At 44.2% G+C, this 18,200-nt stretch overlaps 1 protein-coding gene across 33 annotated transcripts in view; it reads left to right on the top strand.

Moving 5' to 3' along the window:
* The window catches only part of NRXN1 (neurexin 1), a 981,700-nt gene that overhangs the window by 734,950 nt on the left and 228,550 nt on the right, over window positions 1–18,200 (top strand). For all 33 annotated transcript variants that reach the window (XM_081903670.1, XM_081903681.1, XM_081903676.1 and 30 more), the window contains one exon: window positions 4,148–4,329. In XM_081903670.1, coding sequence (XP_081759796.1) covers window positions 4,148–4,329 — 182 coding nt within the window. The remainder of the gene's footprint in view (window positions 1–4,147; window positions 4,330–18,200) is intronic.

An 18,200-nucleotide genomic window follows, 5' to 3' on the forward strand; every position in this document is an offset into this window, starting at 1 on the left:
TTAAGGCTGCAACCCTAATAGTATGTACTCATAAATAAATCCTAATGAATTCACAGGGGCCTACTCCCAGCTGGGCTGGCGGCGTTAGGATGAAGCAAAGTTGCCTCTCTGCTGGTCCCTGTAGATGAAGTGGAGCACAGCTGATGCATGCAGAGACTCAACCTCCAGCCAAAGCCTGTAGTAATCTATAGCTGATCATCCTCCCACCTGCAGTAGCCAGTGAGAAGCCCCCAAAATGGGACTTTTCAGGGCAGTATGCTGGAGGCTTTTAATCAGAGGGATCCAAAGACATGTCTTCCACCACTCCCCACCCTGGCCGTGTCTGCAGTAAAGATGGATGAGAAATCACCTCACCACATTCCACCTTGACCAGCAAGAGTCCCCAAGGCTTCAAAAGCTGCGCCAGCTCCACTGCTCCAATTGACCCTGCTGGGAGTGCCCTGGCTGTTTTCTTTGGTTTTTGGTTGGCTTAATATGGGTAGAATGAGTTTTTATAGGCTAGGTTTTGCTTCTCAGATACAATTTTCCAAGTACAGTGGTACCTCCCAAGACAAATGTCTCGCAAGACGAAAAACGCGCAAGACGAAAGAGTTTTCCGTTTTTTGAGTCGTTCCGCAAGACGATTTTCCCTATGGGCTTGCTTCGCAAGACGAAACATCTTGCGAGTTCTTGCAAGTTTGTTTCCTTTTTTCTTAAAGCCGCTAAGCTGCTAAGCCGTTAATAGCCGCTAAGCCACTAAGCTGTTAATAGCCACTAAGCCGCTAAGCCACTAATAGCCGTGCTTCGCAAGACGAAAAAACCGCAAGACGAAGAGACTCGCGGAACGGATTAATTTCGTCTGGCGAGGCACCACTGTATGATCACTGAAACTCTAGCCACCAAACATCCCAAAAATTGTGATCAAACTAGACTATGGAGATGGAGATCTTTCATTCCACTCAACAGAATCTTGAGGTTTAAACCCAGCAGCCTGCTTAATGCAACTGCAAAGAGATGCTACTTTACTCTTAAGGATGCAAGACAATCCAGCTGCATTGGGCCAATAGTCCAGAATCCTCTTCTCACGGTGGCCAACCAGATGCCTGTGGGAAACCAGAAAAAAGGAATCAAACACAAGAGTGCTTTGCCTTCCTGTGCTTTCTGGCACCTGTCATTCAGAAGCATTGCAGCCTCTAATGATCAGTTGTCATCAATAGCCCTCTCCTCTGTTTGTTGAGTCCTTTTTAAAAGCTATCCAAGTTGGTAGACATCATCAATGAGTTATGTAGCTTCACTATGCATTGCTTGAGATGTGTGGTGAGAAAGTCCATGATCTGGGAAGAAGGTGCAGACCAGATGAAGATGCAATCCAGTTGACCTGGATTGTTGGCTGGGTTTGTTAGCGCATTCATAAACCCCAAAAAGGTTTCATAAATCCCAAAAAGGTTTTATTTATTGATATGAAACCCAATGAATATACAGGGAAGGTCTCTATTCAGAAGTCACATCTCCATAACAACAACAACGAAAGCTTGTTAACTGTGCAGTGTCTCCCACAAATCGGTGGCATCTTTCATAGGTTTGCTGCATTAATAATAAATAAATAATAAAATTTTTTTTATTCCCCGCCCATGTGGCTGGGTTTCCCCAGCCACTCTGGGCGGCTTCGAACAAAGTATTAAAATTCAGTGGTCTGTTAAACATTAAAAGCTTCTCTAAACAGGGCTGCCTTCAGATGTCTTCTAAAAGTCTGGTGGTTGTTCTTCTCTTTGACATCTGGTGGGAGGGCGTTCCACAGGCCGGGTGCCACTACTGAGAAGGCCCTCTGCCTGGTTCCCTGTAACTTGGCTTCTCGCAATGAGGGAACCGCCAGAAGGCCCTCGGCGCTGGAACTCAGTGTCCGGGCTGAACGATAGGGGTGGAGATGCTCCTTCAGGTATACTGGACCGAGGCCGTTTAGGGCTTTAAAGGTCAGCACCAACACTTTGAATTGAATGGTTGCAATCACAGGACTATTGAAGCAAGTTGTTGTTGTTCCATTCATTATTTTGTCCACTGCAAACTGATCAACCCCATAAAACCATTATCTGTATTTATATATTGCAAGCTGCATTTTAGTATATGGGAAAATCTCTCTTTCTGCATCCTCTCCCAATGCTCTCCATGTAGTTGTTGTTGCCTAAACAAGACACAGGCCTTGGCAACAACTTGGGACCCACGAAGCTTATATTAGCCTACCGGCCGTAGAAAATGGACCAAGAGGAGCTTAAAAAGAAATCCTCCTTTTGCTTTGGAGAGCAAATACCTAGCTCAGTAGTGGAGTACATACTTTCATGCAGGAAATCCCAGCTTCAGTCCCTGTTGAAGCTGTTGGAAGGATCAGGTGATTGGCAACAGACTCTGCCAGGGAAGCACTACCAGCCTGACTCAACACAGTTGGCTTAGACAGGCGAAGAGGCAGATCTGGTAGAAAGCAGCTAGCTATTGGATTCCAGGAAACTATGTGGCCACAATATATGGTTAGGATTATTTTTGACATAGTGAACACCATAGCAAGAGCTAATGTAGTGGTGTTGGACAAGGACCTGGGAAACCAGAATTCAAATCCCCACTCAGCTATGAAGCTCACTGGGTGACCTTGTGCCAGTCACTCCTATCAGCCTAACCTACCTCACAATGTTGTTGGTTTTTTTTGGGGGGGGGATTAAAGGAGGAGGGAGAGAACCCTGTGGGCCACCTTGAGCTACTTGGAGGAAAAAGCAGAACATAAATGCAATAAACAGACAAACAAATGTCACATGGGCCTGGGGTTGTGATGTCTTCTTGGGCTGCAGCTCAGTGGCTCTTTGTATGCAGAAAGTTCCCAGGTCCAATGCTCAGCATCTTCAGAGTAACAACATTTGTGTGGCATCATATTGGCTATCACTTACTTAAAGGCTTGGATCACCCAAGCATGGTGGGCCATGGCTCAGTGCAGTGATGACTTGGAAATGTATTCCATCATTCATAAATGTCACTGACAGAACAGGAACTCACAACATTTGTATTTTTATTTTAAAAAAGGGTTTCAGTGGAGTAATTTCACACATTCAGCTGATAAACACCAAAGGCTGAGTCACACATGCAAATTTACTGCATTAAGTGATGGGTTAAATGACTGGGTGAGTCACTGCAGACCAAATTATTATATGTTGCAGGTTTAATATATTTCCCAGAAACGGAAAACATGTAAACACACATGCACAATAAACAAAATGGCCTGTGAGCTTCAAATCAGAGAGGAAATTTGTGACCCTCCAGATGTTTTTGGGCTACAGCTGTCTTCATCCCTGACAGTTGACCATGCTAGGAGGGGCTGATGGGAGCTGGAGTCCCAATGTCTGGAAGGCCAGTGGTTCCTCAGGAGCTAGGAGCAGTTTTGTGTTGAGCAGTTAAGGCTTACAATCCTAACCACACTTAATTTGAGGGTAAGCCTCTGTTGAACTCAGTAGGACTTGCTGCTGATGAGACTTGGTTAAGATTGTGTTGTATGTCTAAGGCGAGACCATCCCTGACAGGACAACCAAGGAAACCAAGATTTGAGGGTGTTTGTCAGAGGGTCAGTGTGCTGAGACTATAATTCCTGAAACATTTCTTAAACCTAATTTTCTCATAGAACATACATACATAGAACATACATCCTGAAGGCCACAGAGAGGTTAGGCTGGCCTCAACTAGAGCCAGGGCTTTTTCGGCTGTGGCTCCAATCTGGTGGAACACTCTATCACAAGAGACTAGGGCCCTGCGGGACTTGACATCTTTCCGCAGGGCCTGCAAGACAGAGCTGTTCCACCAGGCCTTTGGCCAGGGCACAGCCTGACCCCCTCCTTTGGCAATCTTCACAGAACTTTAGCCTAATGGTTGCCATCAATTTGAGTTGAATTAATTTTATAATTAAATTATTTTAGAATGTTGTACTATTTTATTTGTTGTTAGCCGCCCTGAGCCCGGCTTCAGCTGGGGAGGGTGGGATATAAATAAAAATTATTATTGTTATTATTATTATTGTTGTTGTTGTTGTTGTTGTTGTTGTTGTTATTATTATTATTATTACTATTATTATTATTAGAGAAAGAAAAGTTTAAGTCCAAAACACCTATCTAATATTTTTTCTCTCTCTCTCTTACAGCGGGAACGACATACATATTTAGCAAAGGGGGTGGACAGATCACGTATACGTGGCCTCCCAATGATCGGCCCAGCACACGAGCAGATAGACTGGCGATAGGGTTCAGCACAGTTCAGAAAGAAGCCGTCTTGGTGCGAGTGGATAGCTCTACTGGGCTTGGAGATTATCTAGAGCTACACATCGTAAGTACCATCAGCAAAATGCAATGTTGCTATTTCTCTGTGTGTTTCGATTCCAGCTTCTGCTATGGCTATTACAATGCTATCCTTTCCTGAATTTGATTTCCTGCCATTGAGTAATGTTCTTTGGGTTGTTTCTTTTCTTTTCTTTTTTTTCCAAATGCGGTTAAGTGATTTATACATTTCAATCCAATTTTTGGAAGAGATTTTGGCATTGAGAGACTAATCCTATTGGTTAAGAGCAAAATGAAGGATTTAAAACCATTTTAGCCCCGCTGACTTCAGTGGGATTTAACAAGGCTGCAGATTGGGTTCTGAATCACTTTGGAAAAACCGGGGCTTCCCTTTTGGCTACTGCAGTGATTTTTGACACCTGAATAACTTGACGAGTTATATACTTGGTTGTGAGGATGGAGCTATAATTAAGATTCAGGCCTGCTTAGAATATTCCAGTCACTTGGTGCATATGTATTTTTTTCTCTTACTGAAAGCCTCACAGCTTTTGACAGGCGGGATCCTCCTTCCAAATCCAATCTGAAAAATAATATAAAGTAACTGGATTCATTTCCCTGAACCCTTAAATGCCAAAGACTGCCCTGAGGTTGCAAGTGTTTCCATGCATGTGTGATGCATCCTAGACAACATTAAGAGGAACTAAAGCTCTGATCTGTGGTGAACATATCACATCCACACTGAAAAGAGTTTTATTATTGCCTCACTGTGGGAGGGGGCTGTACCAGCAGATCTGAAGGAGGCAGTAGCATGCGCCTTCATTAAGAGGACATTCCTGGACCACGAAGTGTTCCACAACTGTTACCCAGTCGCTAATATTCAACTTGGGGCCAACTTGCCTGAGAAGGTGCTTGGATGGAATTTCAATGTAGCTTCAGGCTTCATTTGGGGACTGAAATTGCCCTGGTTGATGACCTGTGATGGGTGAGGGTCACGTGGCTCTAGATTTGGCAACTTTTGATACTTTTCTCCACTTCCGGACCAATGCTGGGAGATGGGGGCCACTGCCTTGCTGCAGTTCTGCTCCTATATCCAAAGGCATTGAGTGACTGTTTTTTGGCCTCCAGTGGGAATTATCCCATGGTTTTCTGTACAGCTCAGTCTTGTCACCTTTGCTGTTTAACATCTATATGAAGCCACTGGGAGTTGTCATCAGGAGATCTGAGTAGAGATTCCATCCATATGCTGATGGCCACCAGCTGTAGCATCAGTACCAGGTGAGGTGGTGCAGGTACTGAACCATTGTCTGGAGGTGATAATGGGCTGGATTTTGGCCACTGAATTGAAGCTGAATCCAGACAAGATGGAGGTTCTCTAGATGAATGGTTTGCATATATGGGAGCAGGCAAAATCGCCTCCTTGGGCTGGGGGAGGAGTCACATTTCCCTTGAAGGAGCAGGCATGTGGGTGTCATAACTTGTTGATCTCAGTGGCTATGGATGCCTATGCCTGGCTTCAGAGGGTGTGCCAACTCTAGCCATTTCTGGACAGGGGTAGCCTAATGATGGTCAGCCATGTTTGCTGTTGTAATGCCTTCTGCTGTTAGTGCATAATACAGTCTGAGTCCAGTCCAAAATAGATCTGTGGGGGGAAACCATCCATAATCCAGGATGCGTATCATCCATTTTGAGAGGTAACCATCATCATTGTTATCAATGATAGTAACATATTGCAGTTCAATTTATATGAACGTCAGGGGAGGATATATTAGTCCCAGCAGATTTGCAAAGGAATCTGTCAGAGGAATGGTAATGATCGCATTTGGCCGGGTGCATTGTTAATCCTGATGAGAGCCGACTGATCTCGCCATTACTGTGCAGTGATAAATTTTGAGCAGAAAACACAGTTGTCACCCTGAAAAGTCTAGCTGGGCAATTTCAAGTTGCCTTAGAGCAAATAAGTAGCAATCACCATGGAAAGTGTCTGGATTTTTATGGCATCATAAATAAATGATCAGTTGAGATAAACTTAACTAGGGCAGCCGGGGATTTTAGCAGTTTAGATTAATCTCAACTTTGTTAATATATTAAGTTTGAGTTTGATTTAACAACCTTGCTACTTCGTTTGCCGAGGATGGAATAGTTCCTCTTGCAAGAAATTACTTATTGATCTATTAGCAATTTACACTTTTACCCTCGCGAAAAACGTTCTATGGTGATTATTCCCAAATTGCATTGTGCCATCCTGGTGAATTATGCGATTTCCTCTATTGCATGCAACACTTCCCCAACCTCCCAAGCTTCTCCACATCCTTCACATTCATGCCAGCCTATTTTGCCTGCAATTACGCTGACCAGCTGACATAATGCAGTAACCTCAGGGGCAGCTAAAACAGCATGGCAGGACTTGGTTCTAAATTTGCTGTTGTGCTCAGGTCCTGTTGGCAGGCTTCCCATGGGTGTCTGGCTGTCTGTTGTAGAACAGGATGCTGAAATAAATAGGCTGCTGACCTGATCCAGCAGATGCCCTTCTTAATGTTGCATGGACAATCTAGGGTGGTAGAAAGGTGGAGATTTTCCCTTTGGAATCTGTGGCTTGAATTTCCACATGAAGTTGCACCATCTTGAGAAGATAGGAAGGGCATAACATCCTGCTTACACATTTCTTCAGAGTAAAATATCTGCATCTGAATAACAACAACAACAACAACAACAACAACAACAACAACAACAACATTTTATTTATATCCTGCCCTCCCCAGCTGAAGCCGGGCTCAGAGCGGCTAACAATAGTAAAATGATACAACATTCTAAAATCAGTTCATTCTAAAATCAGTTCAAATCAGATTAATGGCAGATTAATGAAGATGCCTTTATAGAGGGAAAGGGCCATAACTCTGTAGTAGAACACAAGATCTGCATGTAGAAGATTTCAGTTTCAACCCCTGGCATCTCCAGGCAGGTCTGAGAAAGACATCTGGGAGACTATCAGTGGTTCTCAACCTGTAGGTCTCCAGATGTTGTTGGACTACAACTCCCATCGTTCCTAGCCATCATGACCAGTGGTCAGGGATGATGGGAGTTGTAGTCCAACAACATATGGGGACCCACAGGTTGAGAACTACTGAGCTAGGTGGAACAATGCTGGAACAATCAGCTACGTGTATTGACTTTTGGGACTGCCACTTGTCAGTCTAATTCTATATTGTCTATTCTGACTGGCAGCAGTCCTTTGGAGTCTCAGGAAGAGGGGGCATTACCTGCCACCTGATCCTTTATTAACTAGAGATTCCAGAGATTGAATTTAGCACCATATATGTTACAGACCAGTGTTACACATTTCTTCTATGTGCAGTTCCTCACAGCGGCAGAAGAAGCTGCTCGGACGCCTGGGGAACATGCTCAGGGGTGGGGCACGCTGCCCATAGTGGTGGGGTGCACCATGGGGCCTCCAGAGTCTGCCTGCCTCCTTCCACTCAGCTGCCCTACAGCTGGGGGGAGGCAGCGGGTTGACCGTTTGGGCAGCATGGAGCCTGCGAACGCCCAAGCTACCACATCTCTCCCAGGAGAGACATGTGGTTTGGGTGTGCTGTGGGTCCCACAGTGAGTGCCGCCAAGCATTTTGTCACCCCCTCAGTAGTGACACCCGGGGCGAACCACCCCCAGCGCACCCCCTTCCTCTGCCCCTGGTTCCTCATTCAGTATATATGTTTTAACAACACCACAAACTTTTGTTCTGGAAACAAACAGCAAGTTTAATCAGAGGAATAAAAAAACAGACCTACACGTTTTACAAAGATTGATGTGAACCTAACGGAATCCAAGCTGATGGTAATTTGCTTCCTTGATTGCTACTTGACCATTTGAATCAGCCTTTAATGCTAGACTAGAAACACAATTTACTTACCTAGCAATAGTCTTCCCAGATTAACCATTGCTAAACAGGGAACATTTTAAAGCACTCTGTCATTTATTACTCTTCCAAATCTTCAGCACAACAGACCCTGGAACAAAACCGATTTTTCTGAGCAGAGCCATAATTGTACAGAAGAACTTTATATTTCATGGGAATTGACATTAGCACTGGTTTAAGAAAAAAAGTTTTGAACCCTATTAGCAAAGCTTCCAAAGTTCTCTTTCATCTCAAATTATGTTGAATCTCAAATGAAAAGGCTTGTCGACACAGATTCCGAAATTATTGTGTTATGCAAAAATATGTTTATGTGTTTATTTGCATGCATTCCTTTGGTTTGATAGTTTATTGAGGGCACTTCTGTTTGCAGTTGGAGAGAGTGTGGAAGTAAAATGGGATTTCTAGGCACAGTCCTAGTTAAGTGTCCCTTGCACATCAGGTTTCTTTTCCATTGTGCTGTATTTGATAGTCCAATGTTGTGGCTTACTAACTTGTTAACATTTTAGCAGAAACCACTGTCATGTGAAAGTATTTCCCCCCCTCTCTCTTTGTAGAAAATAATTCATTGGATCTTGAGCAACCTGGTCTACATTAGAGGCATCTTTGCTCTAAAATATTCTTGCTGCACATTTCCAGAATATTCAATCAATCAGTCAATCAGTTTGTTACTAGATATGACATCCCATTAGTTATTGTTGTGGCAGGATGGATGCAAGCAGGGAAGTAGTCAGTATAACATAATCAGGGACCACATTCACACTCTATGTTTAAAGCACTATGATACCACTTTAAACAGTCGTGGGTTTCCCTCAAAGAATTCTGGGAGCTGTAATTTGTTAAGGATGCTATGAGTTGCTAGGAGACTTCCAATTCCCCTCACAGATCTACAGTTCCAAGAGTGGTTTAACACTCAGTCCCTCTTCCAAGGGAACTCTGGGAATTGCAGCTCTGGGCAGAGAATAGGGAATCAATGAATTGGGACCCACAGTGCTAAAACAGGTCCTGGGTAGGGTGGGAGACGGTTGAAAAGAAGCTGTTCTGTGAGCTTTGAAAAAGCATGAATTGACCATGGATCGACCTGCCAATTTCATTTTCTCATTTTTCCAATCTGAAATTTGGTTTCCCAAATTTCTGAATCAGTTTTAAATTCATCAGCACTTTAGTGTGCATTTCTCCTAATACACATATTTTTGTATGTGATTTTGTTTAATATATACATTTTTGCAAGCATTTCCCTCTATTATCATGCATTTCTCTACGTTGTTTTTAGCAACATGTGCATTGTTGTGCACACTTTCGGGTTGAAGTACTAATGCATTTTTTTGGGACGGAGAGCTGAATTGAAAAATTAGGAGAAGTGCAGATTTAGAAGAATTTTTTTTTGAGTTTCACTTCACTGATGCTCTAACCTAAGGTTGGCCTACAAGTTCCATCCCCACTGACCTTTGTCAAACTGGCTGGGATGGGTTGGAGTTGTAGTCCAACAACATCTTGAGACTCAAAAGTTGAGGGATACTGCTCTAGCCTCTGCACAGCACTGGGCTCCTCAAATCAGCTCCTTAAGGGATTCTGTAAACTGAAATTTAAGTGTCACCCTCTTTGGCTAATTCGAGTCACAGTGGACAGAGAAGGTTCTGAAAATAATAAAATAATTAGTGTGAAATTCCATTTGTGTTTGTTCAAGGCCAAGGTGGAGTTATATTAAATTCAGGAGCTTGCCAGTGCACAAAGCATTGCAATGTTAAAATCCAAATAACACAGTTCTATTAAGAATAGGGGAAAGGTTTGTTTGGCATCAGTGCTTTAGCTAGATGTGACAACTGAAGTTAGCATTTTCAATCCTGCCTCGGTACCTCTGAATCAGCACTGGAAATGAAATCAGATTATTAGGCATGGAGAGGCACTACTTTTGCTGCCTACATTTTGCGTCGAGCAAAGCCCAGATTGAATTTGGGTGGGGTTTTTCTCCCTGAGAGGAAACATTTGAGGAATTTTGAAGGTAGACCTCTCCTCCACACACAGAGAATTAGAATATATTACATACTGATGGTTGGTACCAGCCTAGAATAGTCTTGACTTATTCTGGATCTCTTGTCAGCATTTTTATTTAATACATAATAATACAGAAGGGAAAATATCTGGTTAGCTTCCCATGTGTGCCATAGGGGGACATACAGCCCTCCTGCAATGGAGAGGCAAGCACCACACAAGGGAGAAATTTTGGGTCAGGTGCATCAAACTTTATATGCTTCACAAACTCTATCTCATTAATCTGGTCAACCCTGCTAGGTACGCCAGTGCTGTTCTCCAAGTGTTGCAGAGCAGGGAGGAAGGACTCACATAAGGGTACCAAATGGGTAAGCTAGGAGCTGAACCTGGGTTTGCACCCTTAGCCACTATGCTGCACCAGTTTCTTGTTAAGCAACTGGCTTAGCTTGCAGGCATCCCCCCAGCCCTGGTCTACTGTGAGCCATGGGATTAAAAGATATCCTCTTTCCCCACAAATTGCTTGTGCGTGGTAGACAAGAAACATTTGTGCCCCATCAAAGCAAAAGGACTGTGCGAACACACAGGAGGGTGTGATCATATGAACAGATGAAGCTGCCTATGCCAGATCAAGACTATTGGTCCGTCTAATTTTGTATTGCCTACACGGATCAGCAGCTGTTTTCCTGGAGGAGTCTTTCTGCAAAGCAGATGCTCTAGCGCAGGCACAGGCAAACTCGGCCCTCCAGATGTTTTGAGACTACAATTCCCATCATCCCTGACCACTGGTCCTGTTAGCTAGGGATGATGGGAGTTGTAGTCCCAAAATATCTGGAGGTCCAGGTTTGCCTATCCCTGCTCTAGCACTAAGCTATAGCCCACCACTGCAGTTCCAAGGCCAGCTAGGTTGTGGGAATTGGTGAGACCTGTCTAATCCTAGTGTGGACAGGGGCAATACAGGAAGGGGCAATTTCATGGGGAAAGCATGGTGCTTGAACGTTCTGCCTAGGAATGGACAACAACCATTAGTTAATATGGAATACAATTTTCCTATGTTCTCCCTTGGGAGGTGCATAAACACTCAAAGCTGCAGAAGATTGTGGGCCTTCCCACTGGTGAAATGAACACCACATCTTGGATGAAATTAAGGAGCCAAAGAAAGCTCCAGCACATTTGCCAGCATTCCACTGATGAAAACAGGGACAAGTTTGCACCACCCTAATTCTGATTCCAAGACTTTCTGCTTCAGTCCCCTCTCCCTTCATTGCATATTGCCAAAGGCTCTTCTCCGCTGATGGCATTCATTTACTCTGCAATATACCAACCTCCCAAGTTGAACAAAAGCCAAGAGAGCGTTTATTCTTTTGGTTAAAGTTATCCTTGGAAACATGAGCATATTGTCACACGTCACCCCAATCTCTGAGCAGTAAGGGTTCTAGCACAGTAATCGAAGTCTAAATACAGCAACAATACACATAACATATCACTGCAGCATTACAAGAAAAAATAATAAACAATGAACAGTTCGTTTAATGTACATAAACATTTAAGTAAGTGCACACCTTCCTCTGAGATCAAGTCAAAGTATCTATTAAGCAACCCCCTTTTGGAGGGCCGCAGGTGGGGGCAACCCAATTGAAACCAGCCATCTGCTGATGGCAACTACAGAGTCGTTCCCCATCCCCTTACTTCCCTGCAGTCCTTCCTCTGGTAACAGCTTGGCATAACTAACTTAAGCCCCTTAATTTGAGTAAAACGTAACTGGAGGCGACTGCTCAACATCCTTGATAAAGTGCTGAGATCATAGTCACCAGCACATTTGATGGCTGAACATATGAAACTCACCAACACATCGCATGGCTCCTGGCAATGGGAGGTGGAGGTGGGTCGGCACCTGACAAGTTGCTATTGTTTTATGTCCTTCCTGGTGGAAACCTGTTTCCCCAGCTTTTGTAGTGTTTTGATGTGCAATTTGGGGGATTGCAGAGCACTGGCCACAGGACCTGGCATCACTGAATTTTAAAAAGCATTGTGTGTCTGGCTCCCCTCCATCTTACCTTGATGCAAATAGCATATGATGAGAGAGAGAGAGAGAGAGAGAGAGAGAGAGAGAGAGAGAGAGAGAGAGAGAGAGAGAGAGAGAGAGAGAGAGGGAGAGGGAGAAGGAGGGAGCCTTATTAAATAATATAAAATAAATTTAATTTATTAGAAGAAGGAGAAGAGTTTCTGATCTGAAATGCTCCACTGTTGCCCTCTGAGAATGGCCAGAAATTGAGAGCTTGAATCACCCCTGGCCTTGCTATGCTCACTTCCCATGTTTTTTGGAATAAGCCTTCCTTAAAACCACAAGGAAATGGTAAGTGCTGGGTCTAGTCTCGAAACAGCATCTGACCCAGATACCAGTTGTTTTGGTGGTGGTAGAAATCCTTTCTATTTCTACTCCACAATTTTGAAAACGATTTATTCCCATTTAATGCCCCCCTCATCAGTGAAGTGGGAGTGTGGGTTGGCGGGGAGAAGAAATCTTTCGCCGCCTGCCTCCAGGTAAGCCATCAGTTATGTTGCAACGCGAGCTGTTAATTGCAAAGGTTTTGTGTACATGTCTGCAAGTTGCTGTGCTCAACTAGCAATAACTCTTGTTTGGAGCAGTGTCAGGGGATTGCACAGTTGCTTGGTACTGCTTTTATTTGCTCTCCCCGGATCAGTTCTTTAGAGCATTCAGTGTGCTATTTTTCCAATGCTCTAATTGGCTATGTATGGTGGTGGGCCGGGGTGTGTGTGTGAATATCCGTTGCCAGTTATATGTTTGCAGCCTAAAATAAGATGGGTGTGCACTTTCACAGAGGCAGATCTTGTAATGGGGCTCATGAAAGGTACCAAGAAGCATATGGGGGAAAAGAGTTTTTGCTTTCCTGGAGCAAATGGTAAAAGCTATCAAAGAGCAGTCAGCAAATAAATAGCCCGAGAACTCAGTGCAGCAAATGAGTGTTTCAATTATTCCCCCCGCCATTTAAATTAATTCTTGTTGGTTTCCATTGTGTGTGTATATCCTATCTCTCTTTTTAAATAAGCAGACCAGAAGGCAGGCACAAGAAAAATACGATAAAAAATGCAAATGTAGATAAAATATGTGGTTCGTTTTAAAACTTATCCAGTTTAAAAGCAGAGGTAAAAAAATGGAGGGCAGTGGAAAGAGTGAATTTTTAAATGAAATTATAGTCTACATGCGGATGCTGTTCCATATGTAACATGCCAAATCCATTATGCCATATTTACAGAGTGAATGTTTGTGTAGGAGTATGAGCTGTTCATGCCTGAATCTTTTTTGTCATCTACAATATAATTAGTGCTGTTGTCATGATGAATCTTGTGGTTATTCATTATGCAGAGTCCCTTAAATTTATGAAAGATATGCTTGATCTAAAGTGCACCGAAGTCAACAAGAAGAATCACATTGTAATGGAAACTAGGCTTCCGTTACTCAAAGGCCCAGTTCTGTCCAAGGTGCTAATTCTGTGACAGGCCTGTACTAATTGAGATTCCAAGAGGGAGCTAACATTTAAAACTCCTCTGTCACCACAATTCACTTTAACAACAATACAAAACAAAAACCCTCCTCTGCACATGTTGTAGCTTGTCAATATCCTTCTTAAATTGTGGTGCCCAGAAATGGACACAATGCTCCAGGTGTGGTTTGACCAAAGTAGAATAGAGACGTATTATCTATGACTTCCCTTGATCTGAACACAAGACTTCTGTTCTGTTGATGCAGCCTAGAATAGCATTAGCTTTTTATGCTGCTTTTGGTCTGCTAAGACCCCTAGATACTTGTCACATGAACTACTGCAATCCAGCTGTTGTCCCTCCCCCCCATCTTATATTTGTGCAGCTGGTAGTGCTTCTAAGAAGGAGGAGCAATTATTCATGCATAGATTATCCTTTGAGGACTGGCTATTCTGTTCATTTCTGCACTGGAAGTGCTTGAACGATCTAATTTCACCAGATGCAGAGATGCAGTATAATTATTCAGCAAAGGCTGACTGGATGGAGGCAAGGCTGGGACAGTGAATCATTCAGAGGGACAATGGGCAGCCTCCTCTGTGAGCATTTTAGCCTTACAGAAACCCTGAACCATGGAACGGAGTTTGTCTTCCAAGGCACAGGAATCCTGGCACAGTTTTGGATTTCATCACCGGAGATGGGTGTCGCGGGAAGCTCACCTTTCTCATCAGGTCTTGGAAGTCAAGTGGGCATCCTGGGTTTGCAGGATCTGTTTTTCTTTTTAGTAAAACGCCACAGACCACCAGCTTCAGATTGGTGCAAAATAGTGGCTGGTGGGTGACACCAAATGCCAAATAGTGACTTGGAGAACAGAGCCAGATTTCTTTTAAAAATTGTGGTTAGAGGCAACCACATGATGGACCATGATGACTCAAGGAACTGGGCCAGTTGAAAAACTGTGCCTAAGGGTGAGGGGCCTATTGACTACTGCCTCCCATATACAGAGCTGCTTTGGCTGCTTTTATCTGACTCACATCAGCAGTGTTGTTCAGCATCTCTAATTACTGAATTCATTTTCACTGTTGCCTGATACAGGTGTAATATCAAGAATCTTAGTGGTATGACAGGGTCACTACTTTTGACCCTCAGAGATGTTGCAAGGTCGGAGACCTTTCGTTATTACTTTTGGGTACTGTGAGCAATTTTAATTGGCTCCCTAACACAGTTTTATTTTGTTTTAAGAACTGAGAGCATCTGGGCAGCAGATCCTATAGCAAGGAGAGAGAAGCAATGCAGGCTTCAGCAGCCTGAATGACGTTTGTGTGACCTTATGCAGATCCAGTTCAGGTCTGGGTCTGGTTCCAAGTGCTAGTTATGACCCTCAATGCCCTAAACAGTGGCAGGTCAGCTTTTGGGGACACCTTCTGCAGTATGACCAGCCTGCCTTTGCATTGAGATCTTCAGGAGAGGCCCCTCTCTGAGGTGTGTTTGGCATAGATGCAGGAAAGCTTCCTGCTCCTAGTTGCTGTACTCAGGATCTAGACTGGGGTGGGGTACCTGTGCTCCTCCAGACATTGCTATGCAACAGCTTCCATCACTCCTGAGTATAGACTGTGTTGGATGGGGCTGATGGGAGTTTCAGTGCAATGACAGCTGAGGATGCCACCATCACATCACTTTTGCTGCCTTGACCGTCTGTCCCACTTACAACTCAGCACTGGCTGTGCCTTGGCCTCCGGCTCTCACTCACCTCTGCCTCACTCTGAGGAGGCATCAGAAGTCTTTCAGTGCAAGTCATTCCCAACAGATCCTGCTGTATTTAATTCGATTTGCCTTCACTTACCCCATTCGTTACTTCCAGATAATCTCTAGATACAGTCCACCCCCTTAGGAATATCCTGACCAGCAGCACAGATCCTCCCTAGTCAATCACCTCTAAATTCATCACCCTCCCAGAAACACCAGGGGAACTTAAAAGAAGATAGAGGGGGAAATTCCACACCATACTATTGAGATAGTTCCATCAGCACAAGCGTTTCTGCTTGCCAGGTAGAGCAGCCTCCCCGCTCCTCCTCCCGCTCTGTTATGGGGGTTCTCCTAACCCCCTCGAGCAGATTTGAGAAGGTTGCAAGGGGAGTATAGGGAGGGAAGTCCCACCATGTTAGTGAGACTCATTGCTCTGGCTTCTGTTTGCACAACAGCTTAGTTGAATCCAGTCCTTGGGGCCCATGTCCTCGTCTGCTAGGTCTGTTTTTGTTATCATGAGCAAGCTGTGTTGTCCATTAATTTCTCAAGCCCACCTAAGCTACTTCTTGTGCCAGCAAATTCTCTAAGTCAGTTCTGTGTTGTGTGGAAGAAGTGCTTTCTCTCATCTGCTGCCAATCAATTTCATTGACTGACCCCAAGTTCTAGTGCTGAGAGAGAGGGAGCAGGAGAAAATATCTCTTCACAATGCATAATCCTTTAAACCTCTATCATGCACGGCCCCCGCCATCCCTCGCCCTTTCTATTTTTCAAACACAAAAGCCTGAAAAGCTTTAGCCGTTTCCCGTAGAGAATGTGCTCCTGTTCTTTGGCCATTTTGGCTTCCCGTTTCCAGTTCCACAATGACCTTCTTGAAGTTGAGCAACAAGAACGATTTGCACAGCAATGGAGAACCTCAGGCCCAGGAGCTGAGTGCAGCCCTCATGGCCTTTAAAGCCAGCCCTTGGGAGTCTCCCAAGACCACACCCCTTGGTGTGGTGCCAGTGTGGTGTAGTGGTTAAGAGCGGTGGACTCGTAATCTGGTGAACCGGGTTCGATTCCCCACTCCTCCACATGCAGCTGCTGGGTGACCTTGGGCCAGTCACACTTTGAAGTCTCTCAGCCTCACTCACCTCACAGAGTGTTTGTTGTGGGGGAGGAAGGGAAAGGAGAATGTCAGCCGCTTTGAGACTCCTTCAGGTAGTGATAAAGTGGGATATCAAATCCAAACTCTTCTCCTCTTCTTCTTCTTATTCCTAGGTCATTCCCCTCACCTGCCTCCTCTCCACCCTCCTTGAGGGCTTTTGCCTGGCTAGAATTTGCTTTCCTGAAGGGAGAACAGTGAGTGTGTATGTGTGCAAACTAGCATATTTTTCAAAGGTCAGGTTTAGAGGCAGCTCCACAGAGAGCACATTGCAATAATCCAGCCACAAGGTTACCAGCACATGGCCTGCAGTGGCCTAGCTTATGTTCTCATGACATTTTCCCAGCCAATTAGGAATAGAGATTCATGGTTTGTGGTAGCAAATGAAAACAACAACACACTCTCAGTTGCCACGATCTCCATCATTCCTCCATACAGCATCCTCTACTCTTCTGGTCTTCCTTGTTCCTTTTTTTTTGGGCGGGGGGGAGAGTCATGCAAATTTAAGAATACCATGGCTTTGAGAGGGGGATAAAGACTTCTTGTCTTTGGCAAATACAGAAGCGGCATAAGATAAGTAGTTATACTTGTTGGCAACTCGCAAATCCTTCAAAACGGAGATGTTTTCAAGAATTCATGTATCCTTCCCACAGAGAAATGTACCAATTTTCCCTGCTCTATTGTATTCTTTTATCTGCCTGAAAACTGTTAGCTCCCTATGCGCCGGTGTATAATGGGGCCCTCAACTGTAAAGAAGAAGACGGCTTTGCCTGTTCTAAGTATTATGGGAAGGGGGGAAGAGATATTTATGACGATGCAGTAGTTGCTTGCAATTGCATTGCAAATCATAAACGGGACGAGTTGCTGGATTGTGTTCCGTGGATACACCTGATTTAATCTTCAGCTTCACACTTTGAGGCAAATGTTTTCATTTGATAGGGAAGTGGCAAGCTGCAAATGGGCTTTCTACAATATATCAGATTCCCATCTTCCTGTATATTGTGGAGGTGGAGATGTGGGTGGATGGGAGAATTGTTAAGTATAAAACCTCCATTGCACCTTGAGCTGCATTTGTGTTAATTCGACATACAATTAAGTTGTGCAATTAATAGAGTACATATGATGAAGCGAGTAACGGAAGCATGAAATATATATTCTGAGTAACCTTCATCTTAATCTCCCGCCCTCCCTTCCTTTCTTGGACTTTTAATTACCTGCTGTTGTATCATCTATATCTGTGATTCCAGGGCTAGATTTGTGTCCCTGCTCATTGCCAGCAGTTACAAGTTTAATTCTGTTGTTGTTGTTTAGTCATTTAGTCGTGTCAACTCTTCGTGACCCTGTGGACCAGAGCACGCCAGGCACTCCTGTCTTCCACTGCCTCCCGCAGTTTGGTCAAACTCATGCCAGTAGCTTCGAGAACAACTGTCCAACCATCTCAACTTCTGTCGTCCCCTTCTCCTTGTGCCTTCCATCTTTTCCAGGGAGTCTTCTCTTCTCATGAGGTGGCCAAAGTATTGGAGCCTCAGCTTCAGGACCTGTCCTTCCAGTGAGCACTCAGGGTTGATTTCCTTCAGAATGGATAGGTTTGTTCTTCTTGCAGTCCATGGGACTCTCAAGAGTCTCCTCCAGCACC

Source organism: Podarcis melisellensis (genome assembly GCF_964234715.1).
Source record: "Podarcis melisellensis genome assembly, chromosome: 3".
Lineage (NCBI taxonomy): Eukaryota > Metazoa > Chordata > Lepidosauria > Squamata > Lacertidae > Podarcis > Podarcis melisellensis.